Genomic DNA, 23219 nt, shown 5'->3' on the forward strand with positions numbered 1-23219 from the left:
AGGACTTTCAAAAGGACATTCTATAACAGGACAAACTTGCTACACGTACGCTGTTCATAACCCTTTCATTACAGTCCGTCTAGTAAGTCAGGCCTTTTTAAAGTGACACATGCTGGTGTGACTTCAGTGAGTAATGCTGCAGCAACCTAGATCGGTTACACGCAGAATGCAAGGCTCATGACTCATGCTTCCCAAACTAATATCCCTCTTCACCACTTAGTCTTATTCAAAGTTTCACATTACTTTCATCCTCTTTGCCTCCAAATTTCCACAGCAATGCTTCCAGGAAGCTTGAGAGAAAAAACTATTGTCTCATCTAATTTATACACTTTACTTTATTACACTGTAAACATATACTGTATGTTTATACAAGCACGTGATTCATTTTCCAGTCATTTTAGAGCTAAGATTCTGTGAGACAAGAATATTCGGCATTGTGTCAAAAAACAGCCTTCACCTGTCCTGCCTAAAGCCAAGGGGATCAAACTTGTCTCAGGGTCAGTCTGCACTGAACCCATTAAGACTTTCTAGACCTGGAACACTGTTCATTGACAGTTACATCTTCTTTGGATGTGGAGCGAGGAAACAGGAAAATATACTGTATTTTCCAACAATTTGTGCCTTGGTTGGTTGTGCTCCCAAAGCCCAGTTGGCCGGAGCCGGGTTTGGAAATGCCTACCGGGGAACAGTGGGTTAACTGCCTTGTTCAGGGGCAGAACGACATTTCTTTTTTTTACCTTGTCAGCTCGGGAATTCGATCCAGCAACCTTTCGGTTACTGTCCAAATGCTCTAACCACTAGGCTACCTGCCGCCCCAAGGCTAGTGAAAAAGGTTAGTATAGGCTAGTGTAAATGAGCCCTTTGAACAGACAAGACGAGCCTCCTTTAGAAAGGACACACTGGATGTGTCCCAAATGGCACCCTATTCCCTATATAGTGCACAACTTTTGACCAGGGCCCTAGTGCACTCAATAGGGAATAGGCTGTAATTTAGGACACATCCTGCCCTATAAGCCTCCTTTAGAAAGGACACACTGAGTCCTCTCTGCTCCTGCTGAGGCTTAGACACACATGTCCCCAGGGGGAATTCCTTCTCCGGCATGTCACCCTGTTGTCATCGCAGAGTATCACCAGCCTGTTCTCTCCACCCAACAGTCTGCCTGTCGGCGCCACTCACCCCTGGTGCCCCTCCAAAGTGTGTGACAGGATGCCTTTAGGAACTGTCACACACACCACCACCACACACACGACCGCAAGAGCACACACACACACACACAAATGGAAGAGCACACACACACACACACAAACGCAAGAACACACACACGAACGCAAGAGCACTAACACACACAAACGCAAGAACACACACACGAACGCAAGAGCACTAACACAAACAAGCAAGCAAGCACGCACGCGCACACACACCTATGGGCTCATGTTACTGCACAGTGACCACAGAGTCACAGGAGGGCTGCAGACAAACTTGAGAGGTACACATGCAACCCGGGCAGGGAGATACCTATTAATCTATGTAATGCTGGGTGGGTCAGGTTTTTGCTGCCTATAAATGGACTACCAAAACCCATTGGAGACTGTGTATTTTCAGGTGTTTGTGTGTGAGAATAGGAATAGACTGCAAGCATACCCTCACCTTAGCCATCTGGGCTTGGACCCCGCTGGTCTTCAGGGCAGTGACGGCTTTCTGAGCTGCAGCAGGGCTGTCGAAGTCCACAAAGCCGTAACCTGAGAGACAGAACACCACACCACTCAAGACACTTCTCACTACATGTGTTACACAGCCTACCTGGAAAGACTGCATGGCACAACCATGCTACGTAATGCATCATTCAGCTTTATCATTACTATCTTCTGTTGGCAATGCAATTAACAGTATAACAATTACAGACCCTGGTCAAAAGTACTTCACTACATATGTATATATACAGTACCAGTCAAAAGTTTGGACACACCTACTCATTCACGGGTTTTTCTTTATTTTTACTATTTTCTACATTGACGAATAATAGTGAAGACATCAACACCATTAAATTATACATATGGAATCATCTAGTAACCAAAAAAAAAAGTGTTAAACAAATCAAAATATTTTTAGATTCTTCAAAGTAGCCACCCTTTGTCTTGATGACAGCTTTGCACACTCTTGGCATTCTCTCAACCAGCTTCACCTGGAATGCTTTTCCAACAGTCTTGAAGGAGTTCCCACATATGCTGAGCACTTTTTGGCTGCTTTTCCTTCACTCTGCAGCCCAACTCATCCCAAACCATCTCAATTGGGTTGAGGATGGGTGATTGTGGAGGCCAGGTCATCTGATGCAGCACTCCATCACTCTCCTTCATGGTCAAATAGCCCTTACACAGCCTGGAGGTGTGTTGGGTCATTGTCCTGTTGAAAAACAAATGATAGTGCCACTAAGCGCAAACCAGATAGGATGGCCTATCGCTGCAGAATGCTGTGGTAGCCATGCTGGTTAAGTGTGCCTTGAATTCTAAATGACTCACAGACAGTGTCACCAGTAAAGCACCCCCATACCATCACACCTCCTCCTCCTCTGCGTCTCACAAAGACACGGAGGTTGGAACCATAAATCTCAAATTTGGACTCATCAGACCAAAGGACAGATTGCCACCGGTCGAATGTCCATTGCTCGTGTTTCTTGGCCCAAGAAAGTCTCTTCTTATTATTATTGGTGTCCTTCAGTAGTGGTTTCTTTGCAGCAATTCGACCATGAAGGCCTGATTCACACTGTCCCCTCTGAACAGTTGATGTTGAGATGTGTCTGTTACGTGAACACTGTAAAGCATTTATTTGGGCTGCAATTTCTGAGGCTGGTAACTAATGAACTTATCCTCTGCAGCAGAGGTAACTCTGGGTCTTCCTTTCCTGTGGCGGTCCTCATGAGAGCCAGTTTCATCATAGCGCTTGATGATTTTTGCGACTGCACTTGAAGAAACTTTCCACATTGACTGACCTTCATGTCTTAAAGTAATGACGGACTGTCGTTTCTCTTTGCGCTGTTCTTGCCATAATATGGACTTGATCTTTTACCAAATAGGGCTATCTTCTGTATTTATTTGTATTTTATTTAACCCTTATTTAACTAGGCAAGCCAGTTAAGAACAAATTCCTATTTACAATGATGGCCTACCCCGGCCAAACCCTCCCCTAACCCGGGCGACGCTGGGCAAACTGTGCGCCGCCCTATGGGACTCCCGATCACGGCCGGTTGTGATACAGCCCGGGATCGAACCAGGGTCTGTAGCGAAGCCTCTAGCACTGAGATGCAGTGCCTTAGACCTCTGCGCCACACAGGAGCCCAAACAACTGATAGTCCCACTAAGCCCAAACCAGACGGGATAGCGTAACGCTGCAGAATGCTGTGGTAGCCATGCTGGTTAAGTGTGCCTTGAATTCTAAATAAATCCCTGACAGTGTCACCAGCAAAGCCCCCCCACCGCATCACACCTCCTCCTCCATGCTTCTTACAATACAGAGAATAGGGTGCCATTTGGTTGGCACTCTAAATCTCAGGTCAACATCGACGTCTACAGCAAGCAGAAAGTGGCAAGATGTGATTGACAGCCACCACAGCGAGGCCAGGCCAGAGGCCACCATGTTCTGTGGTTGACCCCCACCTCTCTGTGGCCCGTGGTGGTCAGTCAGTGACTGGTGGTGAGGTAGTGTTGTAGGCCGGGGGAGCAGAGAACAGTGCTGAAGCTGCAGATTGCAGTGATGACGCCCAGGGCTCAGGTCAGCTCACTGTTCCCCTGGGGCTCAATGCAGGCCAGAGTCAGACCTGCAGTCCCTCCCTGCCCTCTGCTCTGCTATATTTAACCATCAAACAACCTCACAGGTCCACAGCAAACTCTCTGCTCAATGTGGAATCTAATTACAGATTCTAGTTTGATCTTGGTGATAAACAGCACAAACCAAGTATATACTGAATCGGAACATTCTGATGTTTGTTTTTATGAATGGCAAAATGTTCATTTGGCTTTCCAAGTTGGGATTTTGGGTAGTTTCTCAGGTACCTTTCTTCAAGCAAGCCGTGATTTCAAGTAAAAATCTTAAGTGCAAGATGAAAGGATGTTTCTCAGTCGCCACCTGTGATTAATAAGGGTATAATAATCCCCAGCAGGACAGTGACCAAGCTTATTTCCTAGCCCATCTGTGGTGCGTGCTGGCTGGGCTGGGCTTCAGTGTCATTGCGCTCCTCACTAGTCAGAACAGGGTGTTGGGCCCAGGGCTGCAGCCAGAGCCAAGACTGTTTGTCACGCTCCAGAGGGAGGGGCATGAGCAGTCACTTCCTCTTGTGATCCCCCCCCATAGCGCGCTGCACAGTGACAGACAGCCAATCAGTAAAGGGACTAAAATAACATGAAGTAGTGACAGCCTTTTGCCAGCCTGTCTGTCTGTTTCCTGATTAGGCCAGCCCCTCTGAGCCACATAGCTGTTGGATGACTTCAACAAGGCAGAGCCAGTACACTGTGACACTATTGGGTTGCCAAACCCACTGCGTGAGTCAAGAAGGCCTTGAGCAAGAATCTTCATTCATTCCTTAGCATGGCCTTTGTCTTTAGTATAATAGCATTAGGAGGATTATGGTGAAAATCCTATGTGTCATCATATCACAAACTGGAAGTCTAAGTCAAAGCTCCAAAGCCTTGACACTTATCTCCTGCTTTACAATGAATCATTGTGATACCTACGTACAGTATCCTCTCAATGAAGACGCATGTGATGAGTTTTTATTGCTTTAAGCCTAGGGGTTGTTATGAGCATGACTTCCTGAGTTCTGTGCAAAAATAATAATAATAATAAATAAAATCTGTTAGCAGAATCAACCACGTCCCAACTTACTGAAAGTCTTCGTAAAAACAGAGGAAGCCATACACACCTTTACATTTGTTTGTCGTCTTGTCCAGGATCGCCTTTGTTGATACAATTTTGCCATACCTAAGAGAGGAAGAGAGAAGTATTTTTAGTTGTATTGCGTTATGTCCCAGACAGAGGCAGCCTGTTATAAAAGACAAAAAGAGTGAGGCTTGCACAAGAATGTATGACATCCCCCCCAAAAAAGCATGAGAAACAGGAAGCCGTTTGTTTCCATGTGGATTTGAGAATCTCTGCAGCGCTGGAGCAAAGGTTGCCATGATTTTGACCAAACGACAGAATCATGGAGGGTTACCTATCCTCCATAGGCATAAGGATGTTTGACTCGTGAAAAAGACGTACCGAAAATCAGAAAACATTTAGGAATAAACTTGAATGAAATATGCATTACACACGGTATGTTTACGATTTCTTGACAACGCAGGCACAGGGGGACTGAGTAGCATTCCATAGACACACCCTGTGCTTTAACAGTTATTTTGTGCACAGTGTTGCTGCCAGCTCTGACAAATGAACTCAGCGGTGACTCCTAGAAACACTGGCTGCACTGCATTTCCTTTCAGCGCTAAGCTAGCTCACTCTATTCAAAATGAATAGCAAATCAGTACAAAGAATGCAACAACGACATATATTGCGACTTTCTCTCTGTGCAATGATGAATGCGACCAATAACAACGCACAGACGTCAGGCTGTAGTAGTAAATGAGCCTCCCTTGTAGTAATCAGTGCGGCAGACAAATGATTGATGAGGGGATTGGCTCTCTAGATGGAGGAGGAAGTGTGAGCTTTGACCTGAGCTGGGAGGCGGGCAGGTGGTGATTTTATGAAAATGAGGCCTCCATCCCGACCGTGAGTCATAGATAAAACCGATTGTGACAGATCTGGTTGTGAGTCATGGTGTTATGATTGTCGCAGAGGAAAAGGTCACCTATAGTGCCTTTGCCATTAATGATCGCTGATCAGCAGTGGCTTAATATAAACAAATAAGTCTCCATGATATTTGAAATCCAATTACAGAGCCTGACTTTGCGAGCAGCAGCACATGTCTGTGTGTGCTGTGCTAGTCTCCGTGGGCCGGCGTGACCTTACTCTGTGTTCCACTGGGTAAAGAGCCTCGAGGATGAAGGGGTTTCCACTAATTGACTCCAAATAAATCAATTACAGGAATCACCACAGTGTCAACGGTAACCCTGCCCCCTCCCTTTAGAGCAGCTCACAATCAAGGGACGCAAAAATCTAAAGCTTGAATGCAAGAGGTTAAAAAAGGCACAGGATTACGACACCCGCTTCCTAATCTGGGCCACTGTTGGATGACTGAGAGGACACAGTTTAACTCTCTGCAAAAAAACTGTAGATTAGCATCGAATGTATATGACATCGGTACAGTAGTTCAGGGTAAAGGTGTCCGCATGCTTCCCATCCAAAACAGTTCGGGCAAATACAATGAATTCGGAAAGTATTCAGACCCCTTCCCCTTTTCCATGATGTTATGTTACAGCCTTATTCTAAAATGAATTAAATGTAAAAAAAAATCCTCATCAACCTAGCCACAATACCCCATAATAACAAAGCAAAAACAGGTTTAGACATTTTTGCAAATGTATTACAATTAAAAAACAGAAATACCTTATTTACATAAGTATTCAGACCCTATGAGACTAGAAATTGACCTCAGGTGCATCCTGTTTCCATTGATCATCCTTGAGATGTTTCTACAACTTCATTGGAGTCCACCTGTGGTAAATTTCACTGATTGGACATGATTTGGAAAGGCACCCACTTGTCGATATAAAGGTCCCACAGTTGACAGTGCATGTCAGAGCAAAAACCAAGCCATGATGTCGAAGGAATTGTCCGTAGAGCTCCGAGACAGGATTGTGTAGAGGCACAGATATGGGGAAGGGTACCAAAACATTTCTGCAGTATTGAAGGTCCCAAAGAACACAGTGGCCTCCATCATTCTTAAATGGAAGAAGTTTGGATCCACCAAGACTCTTCCTAGAGCTGGCCGCCCGGCCAAACTGAGCAATTGGGGAGAAGGGCCTTGGTCTGGGAGGTGACCAAGAACACGAGGGTCACTCTGACAGAGCTCCAGAGTTCCTCTGTAGAGATGGGAGAACCTTCCAGAAGGACAACCATCTCTGCAGTACTCCACCAATCAGGCATTTATGGTAGAGTGGCCAGACAGAAGCCACTCCTCAGTTAAAGGCACATGACAGCTAGTTTGGAGTTGGCCAAAAAGGCACCTAAAGGACTCTCAGTCTGGTGAAACCATGATTGAAATCTTTGGCCTGAATGCCAAGCATCACGTCTGGAGGAAACCTGGCACCAACCCTACGATGAAGCATGGTGGTGGCAGCATCATGCCGTGGTGATGTTTTTTAGCGGTAGGGACAGGGAGACTAGTCAGGATCAAGGGAAAGATGAACAGAGCAATGTACAGAGAGATGAAAACCTGCTCCAGAGCGCTTAGGAACTCAGACTGGTTCACCTTCCAACAAGACAATGACTCTAAGTACACAGCCAAGACAACGCAGGAATGGCTTCGGGACAAGTCTTTGAATGTCCTTCAGTGGCCCAGCCAGAGCCCGGACTTGAACCCAATTGAACATCTCTGGAGACCTGAAAATACGCTGCCCATCCAACCTGACAGCCCATCCAACCTGACAGATGTTGAGAGGATCTGCAAAGAAGAATGGAAGAAACTCCCCAAATACAGGTGTGCCAAGCTTGTAGCGTCATACCCAAGAAGACTCAAGGCTGTAATCGCTGCCAAAGGTGCTTCAACAAAGTACTGAGTAAAAGGTCTGAATACTTATGTAAATGTGATATTTACATATATACCACCTCAAACTGAACCTCGGCAAGACGGAGCTGCTCTTCCTCCCGGGGAAGGACTGCCCGTTCCATGATCTCGCCATCACGGTTGACAACTCCATTGTGTCCTCCTCCCAGAGTGCTAAGAGCCTTGGCGTGACCCTGGACAACACCCTGTCGTTCTCCGCTAACATCAAGGCGGTGACCCGATCCTGTAGGTTCATGCTCTACAACATTCGCAGAGTACAACCCTGCCTCACACAGGAAGCGGCGCAGGTCCTAATCCAGGCACTTGTCATCTCCCGTCTGGATTACTGCAACTCGCTGTTGGCGGGGCTCCCTGCCTGTCTCATCAAACCCCTACAACTCATCCAGGACGCCGCAGCCCGTCTGGTGTTCAACCTTCCCAAGTTCTCTCACGTCACCCCGCTCCTCCGCACACTCCACTGGCTTCCAGTTGAAGCTCGCATCTGCTTCAGGACCATGGTGCTTGCCTACGGAGCTGTGAGGGGAACGGCACCTCCATACCTTCAGGCTCTGATCAGTCCCTACACCCAAAGAAGGGCACTGCGTTCATCCACCTCTGGCCTGCTCGCCTCCCTACCTCTGCGGAAGCACAGTTCCCGCTCAGCCCAGTCAAAACTGTCGCTGCTCCGGCACCCCAATGGTGGAACAAGCTCCCTCACAACGCCAGGACAGCGGAGTCAATCACCACCTTCCGGAGACACCTGAAACCCCACCTCTTTAAGGAATACCTGGGATAGGATTAAGTAATCCTTCTAACCCCCCCCCTAAAAAAATATATAGATGTACTATTGTAAAGTGGTTGTTCCACTGGATATCATAAGGTGAATGCACCAATTTGTAAGTCGCTCTGGATAAGAGCGTCTGCTAAATGACGTAAATGTAAATGTAAATATTTCCGGGGTTCTTTTTTATACATTTGCAAAAATGTATAAAAACCTGTTTTTGTTTTGTCATTATGGGGTATTGTGTGTAGGTTGATTTGATGAGGGGGAAAAACTATTTCATCCATTTTAAAATAGGGCTGTAACATAACAAAATTTGGAAAATGTCAAGGGGCCTGAATACTTTACAAAATTCAATGTATTATGGCAACATTTTGTGACGTTTTAGTTAATTTTTTCCCGGCTGTTCGTGCACAAGACATTTTTTATCGAGGCAAGCCGAAGTCGGTTACCGAAGTCTACGCCCATTCGTCGGTGATTGGTCAACAGTAGCGATGGGATTCTTCAATGAAGTGTTTGTAGTCATTCAAAGAGAGAAGATTCCTCATTTTGTCACTTGAGGGAGTATGCGAGCACACTTGTTCGGCTCGGCCAGGCACCAGCTGAACAGAAACATGCGGAAGGCTATAGACAACGGCCAATGGTGTCTCTGTGTGTGTGTGTGTGCTAAAACACATCTTCCAGGAAAATACGCTTTTTAAGACATCCTTAGCCATTAGACTCCCCCCTTTTCCATTAGCTTTCACTAACCATCTATCACAGTGTGATGGAGCTGCTTGGTGCTGTCAGACAGATGAGGGTGAGCTGCTTGGTGCTGTCAGACAGATGAGGGTGAGCTGCTTGGTGCTGTCAGACAGATGAGGGTGAGCTGCTTGGTGCTGTCAGACAGATGAGGGTGAGCTGCTTGAATCAGGTAGAATGTCTTCTCTGAGAAAGTGGTGGCAGCAGCAGCTAGGAGAACAATGTACTCCCATTCCACCTGCCTTTATCCCATTACAGTGGCTAAAAGGGCTCTGATTACTATTCACTGCATGCTTATTGATTCCTGCGGATAGCACTGAGGGATACTGTTCTGTCTGCTCTGAAAATAGCAGGATTGAGTTATGGCCGAAGGGAACAGCCTCGTATTGACTGAGGGCTGTAAAGTGTTCCTGAGTAGCAAGTGTTTTTTTTTAATGCGATATGAAGAATCACTTTGCGATCAACAAGAACTGATTATACCTTGTGCTTTTTGAATCCTCAACTATTGCCTCAAGGTTTTAAGTCGAGGTTTCAGGATTTTATTTGGGGATATTTTGGGATCGGGTGGTGGATCAGCTCAGATGGGATCAGTTGGAAAAACACAGGGATCTATTCCAACCTCTTTAGATTGTCTAAACAACTAGCTAAGGTGCATTACCCCTGACCTACTGACTGAGTAGACTGGTGGTCCAGTCTGTTTGTGCATTAGTCAACTCCTGTTCGTGTCCATTCATGGTCATACCAACCACACTGGCCTCTGCGATCTCAATGTTAATATGCACTCCAATTTCAAGCGGGGTCACTGATTGGTTGTTGAACACAACGTTCTTCATATAACGTTTTAAGAGTTTATTTTGGGAGAGTGTGGCTGAACTGTTGCCAGTATTTAGGCTACTAGTCACTGAAAATCAGCATTGATATAACATTGATTAGGGTGAGTTTATACGCTAAGAACATTTCAGTCAGGGGAAGGATTAAGCTAGTTACAACACAGGGTAAAAGAGCAAGAACCGTTGACCCCGGAATCTCTAAAGTGAGCTCTAATCCCAAATCTTAAAATGGCAACAGCCAGCGGCTGCGCTATGACAAACCATCAACAGTGCTAGAGATGGTCTGGATATGACTCCCTTATGTACATGACGTTATCAGAGTGAATCTAACTGCCTTTCACTGTACATACAATAGAGTCCTGCATCGGGTCAGATACCCATGGTTCCCCGCAGGTAACCCACAAAATAAATCAGCTGGCGGGTGGAATTTAAAACATTCTTTCAACCCACGGGTCGGCTCCCGGTTCAGAACAAATATATTGCGGGTCGGAAACGCTTTAAATCAAGATCTTATATATTTTTTAACCCAGGAGCATGTTGTGTGGTGCTAAAACATTACTAATTTGACCAAATTCAGAGATTATGTTCCCTCCCCACACGCGCGACTGTGTTCTCAAGTTTACTTTCCCTGGCTTGCCTAGCTTACGCGAAAATGGCTAACGAAGCCTAACCAGAGTTCATTATTACATTAATTCAGGCTTTAGTTAATTTAGACCATATGCAGGCCATATAAAGTTTAAACCTGTGAGACTGGTAAACATTTGAGTAGCCTTTAGCCTACTAAATAAATGTAGGCTATTTTTGCAGCCTGTAGCCTATTTGAATCTGGGAACTGTTTATTGGAGTTTTTATTAAACTATTTGATTATCTAAGCATAAAGGTTTTGTTATGTTATGTCAGCTATAGTCTTTCATTAGGTAAGAAGGCTAATTAGAAGGCTCCTTTTTTTTTAAGCGATTTGAATTGTCAATGTGCCGCTTAGCATTGTGAAAATAAGAACATATCGTTTTTAATTCATGGCATGGTTTCCTTTTATCGAAATGTTGAAAAAACATGCAGGCAAATTAATTAATACAGGGAAAGGGAATAGCCTAATAACCTAGTTGGGCCTACTTTGGAGTCATAAAAACAATTAAATAAATGTATGTTATTTGGCGGGTCACAGGTCAGCTCTCAGGATAATTATATGCGGGAGAGTCGGGTTGCGGAGAAAAATCTGTCCTGATATCAGGTATCGGGTGGTGCTCAGAATTAATGTGGCCGGCAGGACTCAAACATTCAATACCGGTTTGCTTTCTTCAATTAATAAATTCCACTTTAAGTCATTTTTTAGGAAAAGTAAATATAGATGTGTGTGTTCCAGACAATCTTGCGTGTGGTGTAGGTCGCTAAACAGCAGCTATCACTCTGTATCTCTCTTTCTAAACATAGGATAGAGGATCTATGCCAGCCGATTGGGAGATCGAGGGGTTGAATGTGCTGCAAAGTCAACATCACATTGTGGAGGTGGGGGGGGAAGCTAAAGCAGGGGGTCTGGGAGATGAAAATAAGATTTCAAAGTCACCTCGGTGGTCTTTTCCATAGATAGGTACACAATAACACAATGGGGCTCTGGATGAGAGCGGGCTGGGATGGCTCCTTTATCCTCTGCATACATAAACTCCCCACTGTCTCGCTTCAGATACTGTCAGCTGCTAAGGTTCTCTGGGTTTGCCCTTGTAGTCTTCCAATATCATCTTTCATTTTAAATTCAGATGTAATGCCCCTGTCAGCTCTCCCCTTGCAGTGTTGGCCATCATCTACTCAAATATCTCCATCCCCCCTCCTTCACTCACTGCTATCTCTCTCTCTCCCTCTCTCTGGTCCAGTGATCTGACCTGTCCCAGCTAGGTTCTACTTAAAACACGGCAGTAATATAATAACATATACCATTTAGCAGACGCTTCTATCCAAAGCCACTTACAGTCGTGCGTGTATACATTTTACATTCTGCTGGTCCCAGGAATCGAAACCCCCTATCCTGGCGTTGCAAGTGCAATGCTCTACCAACTGAGCTACAGTGGGTCATCTAACCTTATTAGTATCTATTTATCTATTAACTGCACAGGGAGACGGTCCACTGGTAACTGAGGTCTTGTTCTTCATATAGCCTTGTGACATCACAAGGAGACCATGCAACACCAAACATAATGTTAAAGTATTTCGATTTTCACTGAAAATACACTGAGTGTACAAAACATTTGGAACACTTTCCTAATATTGAGTTGCACCCCCCTGTGCCTGCAGAACAGCCTCATCGGGACATGGACTCTACGAGGTGTCGAAAGCGTTCCACGGGGATGCTGGCACATGTTGACTTCAATGCTTCCAACAGTTGTGTCAAGTTGGCTGGATGTCCTTTGGGTGGTGGACCATTCTTGATACACACGGGAAACTGTTGAGTGTGAAAAACCCAGAAGCGTTGCAGTTCTTGACACACTCACACCGGTGCACCTGGCACCTACTACCATACCCCGTTGAAAGGCACATCTTTTGTCTTGCCCATTCACCCTCTGAAAGGCACATATTCACAATCTGTCTCAATTGTCTCAAAGCTTAAAATACTTATTTTAACCTGTCTTCTCTCCTTCATCTACACTGATTAGAGTGGATTTAACAAGTGACATCAATAAGGGATCACTTTCACCTGGATTCACCTGGTCAGTCTACGTCATGGAAATGTTTTGTACACTCAGTGTTCCTTTCTTTGTATGAATTAGATTCAAAGAAATTATGCTTGCAGAGGTCTGACAAATAATGACATATCATGATGACTTCGGAATTACATTGAGGAGTACACCACATCAGTCACTGGCTTCATCAATAAGTGCATCGATGACGTCCCCCCCACAATGACTGTATGTACATACCCCAACCAGAAGCCATGGATTACAGGTGACATCCGCACTGAACTAAAGGGTAGAGCTGCCGTTTCAAGGAGTGGGACTCTAACCCAGAAACTTATATGAAATCCTGCTATGCCCTCAAACAAACCTTCTGTAATACCAACATGTTTCAAGCAGACCACCATAGTCCCTGTGCCCAAGAATACCAAGGTAACCTGCCTAAATGACTACCGACCCGTAGCACTCATGTCTGTAGCCATGAAGTGCTTTGAAAGGCTGGTCATGGCCAACATTAACATCATTATCCCAGATACCTTAGACCCACTCCAATTTGCATACCGCCCCAACAGATCCACAGATGATGCAATCTCTATTGCACTCCACACTGCCCTTTCCCACCTGGAAAAAAGGAACACCCATGTGAGAATGCTATTCATTGACTACAGCTCTGCGTTCAACACCATAGTGCCATCAAAGCTAATCACTAAGCTAAGGACCCTGGGACTAAACACCTCCCTCTGCAACTGGATCCTGGACTTCTTGACGTACCGCCCCCAGGTGGTGAGGGTAGGTAACAACACATCCGCCACGCAGATCCTCAAAACGGGGGCCCCTCAGGGGTGCGTGCTCAGTCCCAACTGTGGTAGGCCACCAACAATGATGAGACAGCCTATAGGGAGGAGGTCAGAGACCTGGCAGTGTGGTGCAAAAACAACAACCTCTCCCTCAACATGATCAAGACAAAGGAGATCATCGACGGGGCTGTAGTGGAGCAGGTTGAGAGCTTCAAGTTCCTTGGTGTCCACATCACCAACAAACTATCATGGTCCAACCACACCAAGACAGTTGTGAAGAGGGCACAACAAAACCTATTCCCCCTCAGGAGACTGAAAAGATTTGACATGGGTCCTCAGATCCTCAAAACGTTCTACAGCTGCACCATCGAGACCATCCTGACTGGTTGCATCACTACAGAGGGTAGTGGGTACAGCCCAGTACATCACTGGGGCCAAGCTTCCTGTCATCTAGGACCTTGACAGGTAGCCAAGTGGTTAGAGCATTGGGCCAGTAACCGAAAGGTTGCTGGATCGAATCCCCAAGCTGAAAAGATAAAAATCTGTCGTTCTGAGCAAGGCAGTTAACCCACTGTTCCACAGGCATCGTGGATGTTGATTAAGGCAGCCCCGCGCACCTCTCTGATTCAGAGGGGTTGGGTTAAATTCGGAAGACACATTTCAGTTGAAGGCATTCAGTTGTACAACTGACGAGGTATCCCCCATTCCCTTCTATACAAAGCGATGTCAGAGGAAGACCCTAAAAATTGTCAAAGACTCCAGCCACCCTAGTCATAGACTGCTTTCTCTGCTACTGCACAGCAAGCAGTACCGGGGTGCCAAGTCTAGGACCAAAAGACTTCTCAACAGCGTCTACCCCCAAGCCATAAGACTCCTGAATCAAATGGCTACCCAGACTATTTGCATTTCCCCCCCCTCTTTTGCTCTGTTTATTGTTTGTGCATAGTCACTTTGGGTCTACCTACAGTGGGGGAAAAAAGTATTTGATCCCCTGCTGATTTTGTACGTTTGCCCACTTACAAAGAAATGATCAGTCTATAATTTTAATGTTAGGTTTATATGAACAGTGAGAGACAGAATAACAACAAAAGAATCCAGAAAAACGCATGTCTAAAATGTTATAAATTGATTTGCATTTTAATGAGGGAAATAAGTATTTGACCCCTCTGCAAAACATGACTTAGTACTTGGTGGCAAAACCCTTGTTGGCAATCACAGAGGTCAGACGTTTCTTGTAGTTGGCCACCAAGTTTGCACACATCTCAGGAGGGATTTTGTCCCACTCCTCTTTGCAGATCTTCTCCAAGTCATTAAGGTTTCGAGGCTGACGTTTGGCAACTTAAACCTTCAGCTCCCTCCACAGATTTTCTATGGGATTAAGGTCTGGAGACTGGCTAGGCCACTCCAGGACCTTAATGTGCTTCTTCTTGAGCCACTCCTTTGTTGCCTTGGCCGTATGTTTTGGGTCATTGTCATGCTGGAATACCCATCCACGACCCATTTTCAATGCCCTGGCTGAGGGAAGGAAGGAGGTTCTCACCCAAGATTTGACAGTACATGGTCCCGTCAAATGATGCGGTGAAGTTGTCCTGTCCCCTTAGCAGAAAAACACCCCCAAAGCATAATGTTTCCACCTCCATGTTTGACGGTGGAGATGGTGTTCTTTGGGTAATAGGCAGCATTCCTCCTCCTCCAAACACGGCAAGTTGAGTTGATGCCAAAGAGCTCCATTTTGGTCTCATCTGACCACAACACTTTCACCAGTTGTCCCCTGAATCATTCAGATGTTCACTGGCAAACTTCAGAGACGGGCATGTATATGTATTCTTGAGCAGGGGGACCTTGCGGGCGCTGCAGGATTTCAGTCCTTCACGGCATAGTGTGTTACCAATTGTTTTCTTGGTGACTATGGTCCCAGCTGCCTTGAGATCATTGACAAGATCCTCCCGTGTAGTTCTGGGCTGATTCCTCACCGTTCTCATGCTCATTGCAACTCCACAAGGTGAGATCTTGCATGGAGCCCCAGGCCGAGGGATATCGACAGTTCTTTTGCATTTCTTCCATTTGCGAATAATCGCACCAAATGTTGTCACCTTCTCACCAAGCTGCTTGGCGATGGTCTTGTAGCCCATTCCAGCCTTGTGTAGGTCTACAATCTTGTCCCTGACATCCTTGGAGAGCTCTTTGATCTTGGCCATGGTGGAGAGTTTGGAATCTGATTGATTGATTGCTTCTGTGGACAGGTGTCTTTTATACAGGTAACAAGCTGCGGTTAGGAGCACTCCCTTTAAGAATATGCTCCTAATCTCAGCTCGTTACCTGTATAAAAGACACCTGGGAGCCAGAAATCTTTCTGATTGAGAGGGGGTCAAATACTTATTTCCCTCATTAAAATGCAAATAAATTTATAACATTTTTGACATGCGTTTTTCTCAATATTTTTGTTGTTATTCTGTCTCTCACTGTTCAAATAAATGTACCATTAAAATTATAGACTGATTTCTTTGCCAGTGGGCAAACGTACAAAATCAGCAGGGGATCAAATACTTTTTCCCCCCACTGTATGTACATATTACCTCAATGCCCCCGTGCATTGACTCTGTACCGGTACCCCCTGTGTGTTGCCTCACTATTGTTATTTTGCTGCTGCTCTTTAATTATTTGTTACTTTTATTTCTTATTTTTTCTTATCTATTTTTTACTTAACATGTATTTTTCGTAAAAATGCATTGTTGGTTATGGGCTTGTAAGTAAGCATTTGACCTGTTGTATTCGGCGCATGTGACGAAAAAAATTTGATTTGATTTGAACAGGCTGTTATGATTTCCAACTCAAGTCAAATAAGTAACTGCTGCTTTGAATCTCTCTACCACAGTCACGGTGTTGGTGACCACAGCCAACAAGTCAATAACCAGTCAATAGCTGTAATCAAAAGGTGAAGGAAGTGTACTCACGGCTGGCAAAGCTTGACCAGATCATGGTCGGTGGTGGCTGGGGCAAGGCCTCGGATGTACAGGTTGGTTTTACTGAGTTGCTCCCAACCTGCAGTGCTGGAGCTACTGCTGTTGTTGGTGCTGCTGTTGGTGCTGGGGCTGGGCGGAGCCATGGGCTGGGAGGAGGAGGCAACAGGTGGCTGCCAAAGGGAAACACACAGAATGGTGTCAGTCCAAGACAAAACAACATGTCGGTGTGAAGTGCAATACTGGTGTTCCCTTTATCTAAACAAGAGGGAGAAAGTGAGAGAGAGAAATAGACTTCTCAAAACGAAGCAGACTACATTGGCTTGCCGCATGGATGCAGGGCCATTTAATTGCTCAAATAAATATATCTGTTAAATTTGTATTGATGTCTTGCAGAGCTAGTCATTGCCAGCCAGAGAGTAATCATGAAACAATGAAAGTCTGCATTTCATTAGTGGGTTAACAAAGTGTGCGTGGATCTTATTCCAACCCTCAGCTTTGTCTATGAATCTTGTCTCCACCACGAGCTACACAGAGACATTCTTATTACTCACTCCCACTGTAACCAATAACAGTATTTTAGTGCGCTGGACCAGAAAACCATCTGTCTTCACCACAAGCATATCGTTGTGTGGCCCAGCTAAATCTTCCATATTGGTGCATACTAAAAAATGAACTGTCCCGATACTCCATCATTTGAGACTATTGAGTGGGTGCCCAGTGTGAGGATTCATATTTCACAGAGCAATGATACATAGAGAGAAGTCAGCACAAACTGGGTCCAGAGAGGCCTGCAGATCTGCTCTGACACTAGTGTGAGACTGGATGGTTGTGCGTGAAAGAGTGAGCCCTTCCGAGGCCATCGCCTCCTGGTGACTGACTGACTCCAAACTAGACGTCTTAACAACCACACCCCCAGCATGGCTTTCTTCCCATTCCAATGCTCCCCTACACTAACATGCAGACTTAAGGTATGGCGCAGAATGTGACTCAACCTCAAGACCAGTACTGCTATTTCTGAACTCTGAGGATCAGCGTGATTGAAACAATGACATGCCACCCATTTTCTGTAACTTGCCGGATGCTAACGATGTACCCTCTCGAATCAAATGGAAAGAGATGAGAATTTCTGTTATGTACACGAACAATGTGTCGACCAATTCTTCCAGCAATGAATTTCAGATATATTTCCAAGATGCTTGCTCTAATTCAATCAGCATCTATAAATCAGATGGGCCGTGTCAAGAATAGTGTGTTTTCCACATCTCAGAAAAGATCCCTTGTGTGATTGAGCAATAGGCTATTACACAGATGTAAGATCTTAATTTGAGCCAGTTTGCTATGTGGATTAACCAAAAAATTGTTATGTGGATTATAATTATGGACATTTTTATAGGGGTTGATACATTTTTCGTAAGGGAAAACCAAGTCTGATATTTGAAAGTGTAAATTACAAACTTCAGAAGACTTTTTAAACATCAAATGCATTGCAGGAACATTCTCCTGCAACAGGATGATGAAATTAACATCCTACATCTGTAGCATGCTTCCTGTTTGTAGGGCCACATATGTTATGATCTTAAAAGCTGGCCCTCTTCTAAAACTGATCTGTGTGTCTGTTCTGTGTCTGACACTGATTATCACCCTTCCCCCTCTTAGGAATCACAAGAGAGGAAGCTGAGATGATACAATAGCGCCGGAGGAGATAGGAGCCCGTAAAACGGCAGCTAACCAATTGTGTGTGTTTTTTCTGCGTTATTTGTAACTTATTTTGTACATAATGTTTCTGCCACTGTCTCTTATGACCGAAAAGAGCGTCTAGATATCAGGACAGAGATTACTCACCTTTTTTCGAGTCGGACGCAAAGGATTTACTTCATTTACATGAAGAAGAGAGCGATATCGGGGACGTAGGTCGGGGTGCCTTGTAAGGATCTGAAGGCGAGTGGGTAATCCGCCTCTATCATCAGTCCTACAGTGGTTCCTCCTTTAAAAGTTGCGTCATACTGCGGCACACCCTGCGTGCTGCTGCAGCATTCTGTGGCACGTCATTTAATTCTCAGCCATTTCTTCTGTTACTGCAAGTTATTACTAGTTTGACCACCAGAGGGCATCTTTGAGAAGCAATTGATAGTATTCCGTATTGGCATTACCAGAGAATTTAAAACCGTTTTTGTAATAACGTAGTATATGGGATTGATTTTAAGAAATTTGTCTTCATTAATTTGATTAATATTATGGTGTTTCCATTCAGAGAAAAATTGTCAGTTTGTAAATTCAGACCGTTTCGCTCTCGGAGCGCACACTGTACGTTCGGGCCGAGGAGTAGGGTTGATTTGAGAGTTCTGGCCTTTCAACGGCAGTCAAGTACCCAAGCTAACGTTGGCTAGCTTGCTAGCTACTTCCAGACACAAATGAGACCACTCTGGCCATTTTACTCACCCTAGCAGAGCTGGTAAGGCAGTTTTTGTGTTAACCAGAGTGTTGGTGACTTTAAAATGTGCTGCTGGAAACAATTTAATTACGCTTTTTTTCCAACGTTTACTGACACCGGCCATATTCAACAGGTGTTGAGCGCTCGTAAAGTAATTATTCTGCTCTCTGGTACACTCAGACGAGAGTGCTCTGAAATCCGTGTAGATAGTAGGCTGGACACAAACATTTTAACAATGTTCTGATAAAAAACTAGTTCATTACATCCACCGTGGAGCCCAGTTTCATAATATTTCCCAGCTCCTTGCAGTCGTTTTGAAGTAATCGCGAAAAACAGGCCTTATTTTAGTGCATTTTTCACCCTGCCAGCTCCTATTAGTTCTATTGAGCACTGTGGCACCAACTCACCTTCCAAACGCTCTATTCCCAGCTTATTGTTCAATATCACAATGCCTGCTTCGCTATTGTTGGCAATGAGACCTGCTCACATTGTTTTATAGTTAAAATGTAAACAACAAAATGTAAAGAACAAAAATAATATTGGAACTCTTCCCATTGTTTCCTATGGGGGGAAATATAGGCATGTCTGTCTATTTCGGCAAATATCTTGCAAAGTGTATATTTCGATATTTTTCAGGTCGGGTGTAACCAGTGTGAAATGGCTAGCTAGTTAGCGGGGTGCGCGCTAATAGCGTTTCAATTGGTGACGTCACTCGCTCTGAGACCTTGAAGTAGTCCCCCTTGCTCTGCAAGGGCCGCGGCTTTTGTGGAGTGATGGGTAACGATGCTTCGAGGGTGGCTGGTGTCTATGTGTGCAGAGGGTCCCTTGTTCAAGCCCAGGTAGGGGCGAGGAGAGAGATGGAAGCAAAACTGTTACATGGGCACCATTTTAAATCAGGAGAATCTCCTCCTCTCTCCTCTGGGCAGCGAGCTCGTTTGTCATCGATCGCTAGACCTGAAATAGTCCGAAGTTTTTATTTTTCCCCTACTTTTTCATTACGCAGACATATGCACAGTTGACACCATCGAGGTGCAGATGTTTACTTTCTACACAAGTCGTTTTTTTTTCCAGTTTTGTCCGACGAACAGATTGTAGCGGTAAAATAAAAAGAGATAAATTTTTTATGGAATTTTAAGCATCACTCCAGTCAAAACAGGCTCCGCGAACGTTCGATTCCATGAATTTGCTATGGGCTCGCACTAGTGTTCCAGTTTAGCCAACGATCTTAAGCCGTTTTTCTGCCTTGGGTGAAATTTGACTCGCTCTATTGTCCAGCCTATAGATAGCCAGAGCAAATTTATGAAAGCACCCGAGTGTCCATTGAGAAAGCACAACGACTATACCATTTAGCCAAACTAAGAATGACGAGAACACTCAAGTCAATAAACGTTGGGTAGTTAGATAGGTTTGATGTATAACTACTAATGTTAGGTAGCTAGCTAACAACATACCGGTACATACTGCTGTAATGATATGCTATGTGGTTCGTAAGGACAGCGTAGCAAACAAATTGTCAGCCAACATAACGTGTAAGGTAACCTATTTGAAAAGTCATTACTTAATTGAATTGAGTAGCAAGCTACCCCTTGGTCGTTAGGGCAAATCTGGTCTGTGATAAGAGTTTTTTTCACACCTAGATCGGCTATTAGACTATTCTTTAGTAAAGGTTGAATAGTCTATTGTTCAGCTATTAGTCCTCCTCGCCAACTTGCAACAAATCTCATTCCTTTCCCTCTTCCACGGGTCATCATTCTGCTTCTGAGTGGCTCGCTTGTGGGCGTGCTGGCAGGATATGGCAGCATCTTCGGTTGTGCATCAAGAATTCTGCATACAGTAGCATATTTGTATAAATGTGTGGTTATTCACAGGCAAATTGTTATATGCTATGGAGGTACATTTGATTTATTTTCAATCAAAAATAATTGTTCTGAAAGCAACTTTTTTTCCGACACAAAGGAAGTCAAAGCGGACACCTCTGAAGATGGCATCTCAGGTAAGCAGCACTGGGCTGTATTGACGTATCCTAAAAACGACATCTGCTGCTTTAGATTGAACGGACATTTCTCAGTTATTGTTTTCATATCTATAAAAAAATAAGCTGTTTTCTTTACTTTCAGAGAGCGAGCTGACCTAGGGGTCGAAAATGTAGATATTTCCAGATGTTCACTATCCGAGGAACAGGCCGTGGAAGCTTTATTGCTGGTAAAAGTGTCCATAACCAGAGATAATTAAACTGTTCTGTGTTATTTTTCTCCATCTCTGCCTGTCTTGTTGTACATGGAACCTGTCTCACATACATGGAACCTGTCTCAGATTAATGAAAAAACCCTTAAGATGTCAGCTGCTAATTTTCAGATTTACACCACATAAACACAGGCATTTTCACTGGACTATCTGTTGCTGCCAAGTCATGATTTCCCTGTGGGTTAGCCTTGCAATAATCAAGTGGTGAGACACATAGCCCTCTATATTTAAAAGTTTCAGGTACACTCCGATAGGTGTCTGCGTCACATACAGTATCTTATATTGACATTATCTTCTATTGTTTGTCCTCATGTGTCTGTTTTTCAGCATAAAGTACTCTGTAGCCACTTAGTGTGGACACCAGGTGAGACCACACACACACACACACACACACACACACACACACAATAACAGTCTCTCTTCTTCACTTCATCCCCCTCCCCCCTAAATCCTCTAGGTTATATCAGCTGTTTTGGTGAACCCCTCCCGCATCTGAACTGACTGACACAGAGGGGACAGCATGATCATAGGTGAGAGGTCACTTGGTCGGGTCAACAGGAAGTATTATTAAAGAGATGCTTTACATTGAAATACAGACAGAGATATAGTAGTCCCAGAGTTAATGATCCAAGGTCAGTTTTGCATTTCACCTCCTGATTTAAGATGACTGACCGTGTTACAATAAAAAAAACAAGGCTTAATCATGCTCTCTCATCTGCAGGTATGTTTTGATGTGAGAGAGGAAGCCAGTCCCGTCATCGCAACCTCACCCGCTCTTAAGATAAACTTCAGGCCGACTAGGGGCCTGAGGCTGGTTAGGAGACACCACAATTGTGATGAGCTGAGAGAATATCAGGGTAGCACTGTAATTCATGAATCATATGTTGTCTGCCGCTGTTCTTACCTCTTTCCCTTTCTGTCTTCTACACCTCTCTCCCCACCTCGTCTTTCTTCCTCGTTTTATAATGCACACCATATGTGCATTGAAGTACAGATTGAACTTGTATTTATAATATTACAATTATCATAATTATAATGCATTTAAAAACACCTGGATAATTAACTTCTTTCAATAAAGCGTTTCACATTCTCCACTGGTTGAAATCACTTTTACATTTTAGTCATTTAGCAGACGCTCTTATCCAGAGCGACTTACAGTAGTGAATGCATACATTTCATTTAATTTCATGCATTTTTTTTGTTGTTGTTGTACTGGCCCCCCGTGGGAATCGAACCCACAACCCTGGCGTTGCACACACCATGCTGGCGTTGCAAACACCATGCTCTACCAACTGAGCCACAGGGAAGGCTAAGTATCTCATTGAAACTATCCTGTGTCCTCAGATTAATGCAGATGAGGGGAGTTAGATATGCATAGTTTTTTTCTGTATATATGAATTACAAATCAATCATGTTTCTAGTCTATTGCATAGTTAAAATGTGTCATCATTGATGTCCCAGGAGCTGGGGTAGTAAACACTGTTGAAGTGTATAATTGTAATAGATACATGCAGACACAGCATCATTCAAATAATGGAGTATGATGTGGCTGAAAAAGAATGTCTCAGAGATTCATTCCTGAACCGCCAAGGACGAGTAAATCAGTGAATATATATTCAATGTACAGGCTACAATGTGGGAATCTCATGCGTGGTAATAACTACAGTACATGTGTATATAGGACTTGCATCCTTGGCACAATAAAGTTATTATATTCTACTCTATCCATAGGCTTCATTAATGCCATTCAGACTTGAAGTTGATATAACAACTATGATAGCTGAGGTTCATAGATTGGAATGAATATTAGTTCAGAACCTAAAGTTTTAGGGTCCATACACAGATCTGCAACATACTGTAGCTAGCTACACATCCATAGGCATACAATTATTTTTATCCTCCACTACACAATAAGCAAGTAAATAGTTAGCTAGCTATGTTACTTCAGCTGCATTGCAAGGCAAGCTTACACAATTGTACATTCAATTTGCAGTAAATGCTTTAGCTAGCTAGATTCTTTTCATCCACTGTTTCACAAGATGACAGCCTGGTTTGCTGGTTCTCAGGAGTCCTTA

At 44.3% G+C, this 23219-nt stretch overlaps 1 protein-coding gene across 6 annotated transcripts in view; it reads right to left on the reverse strand.

Annotated features, from left to right (window-relative positions):
• Positions 1-23219, reverse strand: part of LOC115160711 (RNA-binding motif, single-stranded-interacting protein 1) — a 43922-nt gene that overhangs the window by 14498 nt on the left and 6205 nt on the right. For 4 of the 6 annotated variants that reach the window (XM_029711022.1, XM_029711023.1, XM_029711020.1 and 1 more), the window contains exons 2-4: positions 16461-16639; positions 4914-4972; positions 1643-1740 (exon numbers count right to left, since the gene is read on the reverse strand). In XM_029711022.1, coding sequence (XP_029566882.1) covers positions 1643-1740; positions 4914-4972; positions 16461-16612 — 309 coding nt within the window. In that variant the 5' untranslated portion in view covers positions 16613-16639. The remainder of the gene's footprint in view (positions 1-1642; positions 1741-4913; positions 4973-16460; positions 16640-23219) is intronic. The other 2 variants (XM_029711021.1, XM_029711018.1) reach the window with 1 other exon arrangement.

This window comes from Salmo trutta, chromosome 24 (assembly GCF_901001165.1).
Source record: "Salmo trutta chromosome 24, fSalTru1.1, whole genome shotgun sequence".
Lineage (NCBI taxonomy): Eukaryota > Metazoa > Chordata > Actinopteri > Salmoniformes > Salmonidae > Salmo > Salmo trutta.